This window comes from Nilaparvata lugens, chromosome X, assembly GCF_014356525.2.
Source record: "Nilaparvata lugens isolate BPH chromosome X, ASM1435652v1, whole genome shotgun sequence".
Taxonomy (NCBI): domain Eukaryota; kingdom Metazoa; phylum Arthropoda; class Insecta; order Hemiptera; family Delphacidae; genus Nilaparvata; species Nilaparvata lugens.
Window position 1 is genome coordinate 51,667,094 of NC_052518.1, and position 7,583 is coordinate 51,674,676.

General features: G+C 35.1%; 1 protein-coding gene across 1 annotated transcript in view; it reads right to left on the reverse strand.

Moving 5' to 3' along the window:
- LOC111058268 (dual specificity tyrosine-phosphorylation-regulated kinase 2) overlaps nt 1–4,755 on the reverse strand; it is a gene marked incomplete in the record, with an annotated part of 14,837 nt that extends 10,082 nt beyond the window's left edge. The window contains 1 exon segment of the mRNA XM_039443296.1: nt 3,451–4,755. Coding sequence (XP_039299230.1) covers nt 3,451–4,447 — 997 coding nt within the window.
- Between the last annotated feature and the right edge of the window lie 2,828 nt (nt 4,756–7,583).

Sequence of the window (7,583 nt, forward strand, 5' to 3'; positions counted from 1 at the left end):
GCCATATTATGTTTTTTGCATGTATCTCGAACAATACACGCTTTCCGCAAATTTTTGTCGAACACAATCATAATATTAAAGCTCACAAATTATCCTACAAGTTACATTTCTAACATTTTTCCATATCTCTCATATAGTTTTCTATAGTGAGGTCCACGTTATTATGGCAGTGAAGAAAGATAGGAGAAAAACGTTGCCAAGTGTCTCCATTTTGCCACTGAGTGTACACAGCTGTTACTCAATTCATTCCATTAAATTTGATCTAATCATAATTATCATTTCCTTGATAAAATAATCAATTTAATGTCAAATTAATCATGAAAATATATTTTTACATAATTTGATTAGAAAATTTGCTTTCATAACTGAGATCAGATTTTTATTTTTATACAAACCTGAAATGGCGGCTAATTTAAAAAGCTGTGATACAACAATCTGAATCTCAAAACAACAGAAATTAAGTTATTTGGTAGGTATTCTATTCCAATTTCTTTTAAAACTAATAGAAAAATAGAAATCCCATTTAAAATAAGTAATTACAATGGAAATAATTCTGAAATAACTAAGTTTGTAGCGTGAATGTTGATGTTGTGGAACTTTCCATAAAAGTGTGAGCACACACGAAAGCATGCTCCTGTAAAATATTAATTTTTATCTAATTAAAGTGGATTTTTGACAACGTTCTAAGTCTATTCAATTCTGAAATAACCTTTCAATATTATTTATACCGGTATGAGTAGGTCTAACCTATACGTGTAGTAGGCTAACTGAAACATGGATGAAGTCTAGGATGGTTAGTTATCAACTTTTAAAATGTCATTCCAGGTATTTTAATTTGTGTTTCTTATACGGTAATGCCTAAAATTATTTAATTGTTTCAAAAATACATAAAATATATTTTAAATCAATTACCGTATACGACTTGTTTACTCAAATATTTTGATAGAATGAAAAAAAATGGCGGCTGAGAATTGCTTGTTTACTTTTGTACAGTCACTGACAAAAGTAAAAATAAAATATTCTGGCAAACAGACAACATTGCAAAGCGAGAGAGAGATAGCGTTATCTGTTTTGTTGTATGATAGAAAAGGACAGCAACAGTATTGTCAATCGTACACTGTCATTATAACGTGGACCTCACTATAGATATGAGCTCTCTAAGCCTAAGGTATCACATTTTGAAGAAAAACCCTTCCGGCTCCGATTATTTCATCTTATTGGCCTTATAACTTTTTAACGATTCATTGAAAACATCCGTGCTAATCATGGGCTCATAGAGCATTATATTCTCTTCAATTTCATCTATAGTCTCATTATTTTACGCATCTCCCAACGATTGTTACAGTAGTTATAGTGTTGAGTGTGAAATCTTCAGTTCAACAATAATAGATCATTGCCAGGGAAATTGGGAGGGATTGATTGTTTGGAACACAATATTTAACTTCGCAGCTTTGTTTGAACTACTTAGTAGGTGAACTTATCAGAAGTCCTTATCCCTACTCCTTGAGCTTAAGGAATGAGGGTAGTTTAAAAGATGCAATTTTTCATTTCTGGCTGACACGCATGTAACTGGGAAACAATGCATTTCAGCGACATGGCTAACTGAGTGAAAATGAAGCTAGATGAATCCCCTACAAGTTTTGTGATATCTTCTTTTTTGAGATATTCACTTTTAAAAGTGTAAAATCTTTGAAAAGACAGTATTCTTCCAACTTTTTGCACTTTCAGGGCTTATTACTCAACAACAATACATCGAAAAAATGTAATTTTTTACACAGGGGGTAGGAGTGAGGCCTTTTAATATGATTACTCCCTTACTATCCTTAAAAAAGAACTACGGGGTCAAAAATTGTGTTCCAAAATTTTCCCTCTATAATCTTTCATTAGCTGGACTATAGGAGTATTTAAAAGACAGTGAGTTATAGAGCATTCAATTCTCTTCAATTTAATGTATTATTTCATCATTTTATGCTTTCCATAAATTTTTATAGCAGTTTTAGTGTTGAGGTTGGTAGGAATGAGGACTTTTTATATGCTTACCCCCTCACTATCCTTGAAAGGACTGCGAGGTAGAAAATTTGGTTCCAAACTTTTCCCTCTATATCTTTTTGAGCATTCGTTGCCTGGACTAGTATTTTATTACAAGTTAAGTGAGCCACAATGACTCTTGAAAGGAGTGAGCTGTGGGATTATTTTCTTTTTAATATTGAATTTAACTCGAGTATGTTCCTTGTTTTAGTTTGGCCTATTCTGCTGTATTTTATAATTTATATTCTACTCTAATCTTTACTTAGGTGGACAATTATTTTTGTGCGGAGAAATTGAATAAAATCATGCAATGAAAATTAAATTTCACTCAATACTTTTTTGACTTTGTTTACCTGATTTACAGGCATTTATTAGTAAAAAAATCTTATTCAACTTGTAAGACATGAAAGTAGCATGATAATAGTGGTGCAATTGAATGATTTATTGAGTGTTCATCTCTCCTTTCAGTCTATGAACTTCAAATTGCTGTCTTCTTTGAACTTACTATAATTTATAAGTTATTCATTCTTATATTTCTTGCATAAAGCTGTTGTATAATAGGTGATTGAGACCATGTGTAACAAAAAACGTATTTTTCGGTCATATTTATGGAAGAAATAATAAATTTCATCAAGTTCCCATAAATTCCCGGGAATTTATGATTTTTGGGAATATTTCCTCGATCTTTAATTCCCGGGAATTTTACATCACTATTCGAAGCTAATAGAACATAAGTTCAAGGTGATTATCTGTAAGCCACGGGGATGTGATTATGAAACTCAGGCTAACTCTCACTTACAACTAACCACGATTAGGTACTGGTTTAGCCTCAAGTGGTCAACCTCTAAAATGGAATAGCAAGCACTCGTTCGGCTGAAATATGAATAGTTGAGCATAATAACCGACTAAATGCCGACCTTATGGTCCAATCCAATTCCTAAGCGACGACTGTAGCCGCGCTGTTTTAGCTGCTATAGTCGATATTATATAGACTACACGTATAAGTAATAGACTACAGCAGTCGCACGACTAAAGTAATACAGTTGTCGCTTAGGAATCGAACCTTCAAAGCAAATAAATCACATTTTCAATCCTATATATTCATTCAAAATAAATTTTTTGAGTAAAACATTCTTACAAACTACACCTTATAATAATTCTCTATTTTGTAGGGGTGAATTTATTCACTTGTGCTGGATAGCATCAAACAGGACCAATTATCTTGAACCAACTGCTTATAATAGATTAGTGTAGGCCTACCTCAGAATTAAGATATTACTTCTTTCTCATGCTATTGCGGATCGAATTAGCTAGGCGACAATTCATATATAAACTAAGCTAACACCGCCCTTTCAAATTAGGCTAACTATAAACATTGAACAGTATCCTATTTTTCAAGAAGGTAAATATGATCATGGCTACTCACCTTTATACCACTTCTTCCCTGCTGCTTGAGTAGAACGTTTTCTGGTTTCATGTCACAATGAATTATCTTGTTACGATGTAGTGCATCCAAGCATTGCAGAAGAGAGTGTGAAAACTTCCTGACTAGTTGCAGGCTAAAACCCTGGAATTTGTTTTTCTTGATAAGATCGTACAGATTGATAGACAAAAGTTCGAATGTAATACACATATGATTCCGAAAACTGAAACTGTCGTACAAATGAATAATATTCATCGTATTATCTTTGTCCTGTTTCTTCAGATACTCCAAAATTCGGATTTCTTCCTGAGCTTGTCTATGAAATCTTTTTTCATTGCGTACCATTTTTAAAGCCACATGTTGATGATTTTTATGATCATATGCTTTCACCACTTGCCCAAAACTGCCTTTTCCAATCACTTTCAGTACTTCATACCTATACGCTATATGGTCGTGAGGGATATGCAAATAGGAACCATGTTCATTGTCGTATGTGGAATTATTTCCTCTTCCAATTATACCAGGTCTCTTCTTGGCGTTAGCGCCTATGAAATAAATATGACTATACATTGTAATTTCTTGTTCCTCGTATGGAGTCAATTTGTTGAGATACAAATCCAAAATCTGTCCGGGTGTTGCAACCATTATTTTTGGCTTTGTTGATCCATTCTTTTGGACAGGACTGTGAGGTGTATCAGTTGGGTTAAGATGTACAGCTGGAAGTAATTGGTTGTGCGTAGAAGAATTCCCAGTCAATTGTTTGGCAGATTTGCTATTCGAATTTTGAGAAGTACTTGCGTTGCTTTCATCGACCACTTGTTCTGACTTCAAAGGCGGTAGATGATTTGTATTATCAGATGCTTGCGATAGATACTGATCGTTGGTCGAACTCGAAGAAGATCCATTAACGTTATTCAACAGCGATCGCGCTCGAGTCATCATTGGCATGTTGATGTCTTGTGGCATCGGATTCAAAGCAGAAAGAATCGAATTCATAATAAATAGTGTAAAAGAAAACTAGTCAAACGTCGAGTTTGACCATGAAAGAAAGACTGCCTGAATGAACCTGTTGTCGCATTCCGCCACATATGACAAGGCTCGAATGTCGTTGTTGGAAGAAATATTTTATCGTATTTTTATGGTTCAAAAGATCAGATCCACTTCACTGCACAGCACCCCACACACTTTAAACAAAAAAAAAATACTTAGGTTCGACACCATTATTTAGGTTAGTATGGGAACTAAATGGGTCTCATCTAGCTCTAGTAGTTTTATTATTTTCGCAGTGGCAAGTAGCTCAACCACAGTATACATACAGTACGGAAACTTGGCTATACCCTGACGCCAAAATCCGCCATCTTGTTAGGAAGCGCCGCATTGTAATAGTATTAATGGTAGGTTCGGATCACTTTAATGATCCGGATTAATTGATCTCGTTCACTGCCACGAGCCAATCAGATACCAGGATTGGAACTTCCCAAGGTCACGTGACGTGTTTAGTAATGGGGCCATGTAAAAAACATTGGTAAGATAGGCGTTTGATTACAAGTTTCCATTCTGTATCTATTCTGTGGCTCAACCCTGCTCTGTACTCTTCTGCCACTGCCTATTGTATAACGTACTCCAACCTAAGCCATACAAGATACATAGATGGCTTTTTCCATCCTCATTGTCTGTTCTTCCAATTCATGATTATATCAATGGAATCAAAATTCAAATTTTCTTGATTTTTGAAATTCAAATCACGATTGAATTCAAAATTGTACGTAATTAATTAGTTATAAATGCAGTATCTACAAGATAATTCTGCGATGCTAGCGATACTAGTGGCAAGACGATGGAACTGCAATTTATAATTTTAAATAATTATTGACTCAATTTAGATAATATTTGATTGCCAATGGTCTTTTTTCATATTTTTCATGTGAATATACAGTATATATGTTCCAATAGTTACTGGTATATTGGGATACGACAAAAGCCTTGTACACACGTCCGTACAAAATCGCGTCCACACGTACATTCAATGCTCGCCCGTGGCGCCTTTAACGGTGTACACACGTACGTTTGCCTCGGGTGAGCATACGTGTATGGGCTTGCATTCGCACGTGTGGACACTGTTCGCTGAGGCATGTGGGCGAACCGGAACCCTGTCGGTATTTTGGCGTGCTCAAAGGCGCCTCGGGCGAGCATTGAATGTACGTGTGGACGCGATTTTGCCATACGGGTGAGGCAAAACGTAAACATTGAAGGCCTCATAACCTAATTCCAATGAATTAGGTTAATGAATGACAAATCAAATATTGTGATCCAATAACTAATTGTAAAGTGTAGGATTTTTGTAATTTTGTAGGATATGTGGATTGTCAAATATTTAAATAGAAACATGCATGGAATATATAATTTGTATTATGATTAACAAATTTAGAACTGCATAATTTAAGTGAAAGAAGCTTCTCTAAAGGGTTCCTACAAGAAAGTATAGCTCAAATATTATTTTACTGTGGCTATCAAATCATCTTGTGTTTGTTTCATGTTATCAATCAGGGTTGTTAATTAAAATTGTAATCTTCAATACGATATCATACGTTTTAGATAGCTAGGCTATCTATAGAGAGATTTATTCAAACTTTGAACTAGTATTCCCTTAAAGGTAAATCTTGAAGCTAATCTTTTGGAGAATCTTGTTTTGCCATGTGTATGAGCAGAGTTAGTTTAAAATGGGCAGCAATTTAGTATTTGATTCAATTTATGGCTAATTTCCTTAAAGAAGACTGTCAATTTTGTGAGACAGTGTTAAGTGCTTTGATTAGGTCATCAAAACTTCTGGAATTATTGTAGAAATTTTCTTTTTTTGAGATTCAGAATAGATATTGGAAACCAACAAATGAATCGCCTAATGTCAAGAATCTCAAAGTTGGAGCCAATCGTTCTTGTGGAGTTATTGATTCCCTCATGATGATATCATTATTGTTTAGATAACTAGTTGAATTAGATTCAGTATATTAACAAGATAATTTTTTGACAACATAATAAAGTTTGAACTGTCAATCTTATGTCATGTAGCAATTTATTTCCTTACTTCAACCTACAATCGTTCAACCCACCAACATCGTTTGTCAAGTTTTATTTTTGATTTTATTATATAAGTCATTCAAATAAAATGATACTGCTGCAATTTGTAATAACTATCTTCAATGATGGAATGACGCCATTGTTGTCATGTGGAAAATCTACATCTACCATGTCTTCGTGTCGTCTGCAAATCAGATAGCTTTTTGAATGCCGAGGCATACGTGGATCGCGTCCACAAGGACGTACAGTGAATGTTGAGGCATATGTACATACGATTGTTCGCGCGAATCTGTACGGACGTGTGTACAAGGCACGCCAAAATACCGACAGGGTTCCGGTTCGCCCACATGCCTCAGGGAACAGTGTCCACACGTGCGAATGCAAGCCCATACACGTATGCTCACCCGAGGCAAACGTACGTGTGTACACACCGTTAAATACGAACGAAAGCTGATGGTTATCTTCAGGGATACTTTTGAGTCAGTGACTCGAGTGACCCAGAGCCGAACAAAATGGCGGCTGACCCGGGGCAGACAGCAGCTTCTCTTTGTCTCAGAAACAAAGTAACGGCCAGCAACAGTCACAGTTATAACATAGTTATTTAAAAGTATTCTTTGAGTATCTATAGTGAGGTCCACGTTATAATGGTAGTGTACGATTTGCAATGGTGTTGCTATCCTTGTCCATCGTTCATCAAATGTGAAAGAGTTGGGGGTTCGTTTTTATTTAGGTTATATTTAATAATGTTTTATTAGGATAGGTTAGGTTTTTGCTTTAAAATTGCAATATGCTAGAAGGGGCTAGGGTCTAGGTAGAGTTATCTTTCTTGATGTTTCAAAGGTAAAAGGATAGGTTAGGGGGTTAGGATTTTGCTTCGAACCACATGTTCGAAATGAACCATGTTCATGAAATGAACCACATATTTGTGAACATGTTCATGGAATGAACCATATGTTTATGTTTTGTTCTAAAGATGACGAATAAATCTGAAGTATTAAATGTGAAAGGGTTAGTGGTTAGGTTTTATCTAGGTTATATTTAATAATGTGTTATTAGG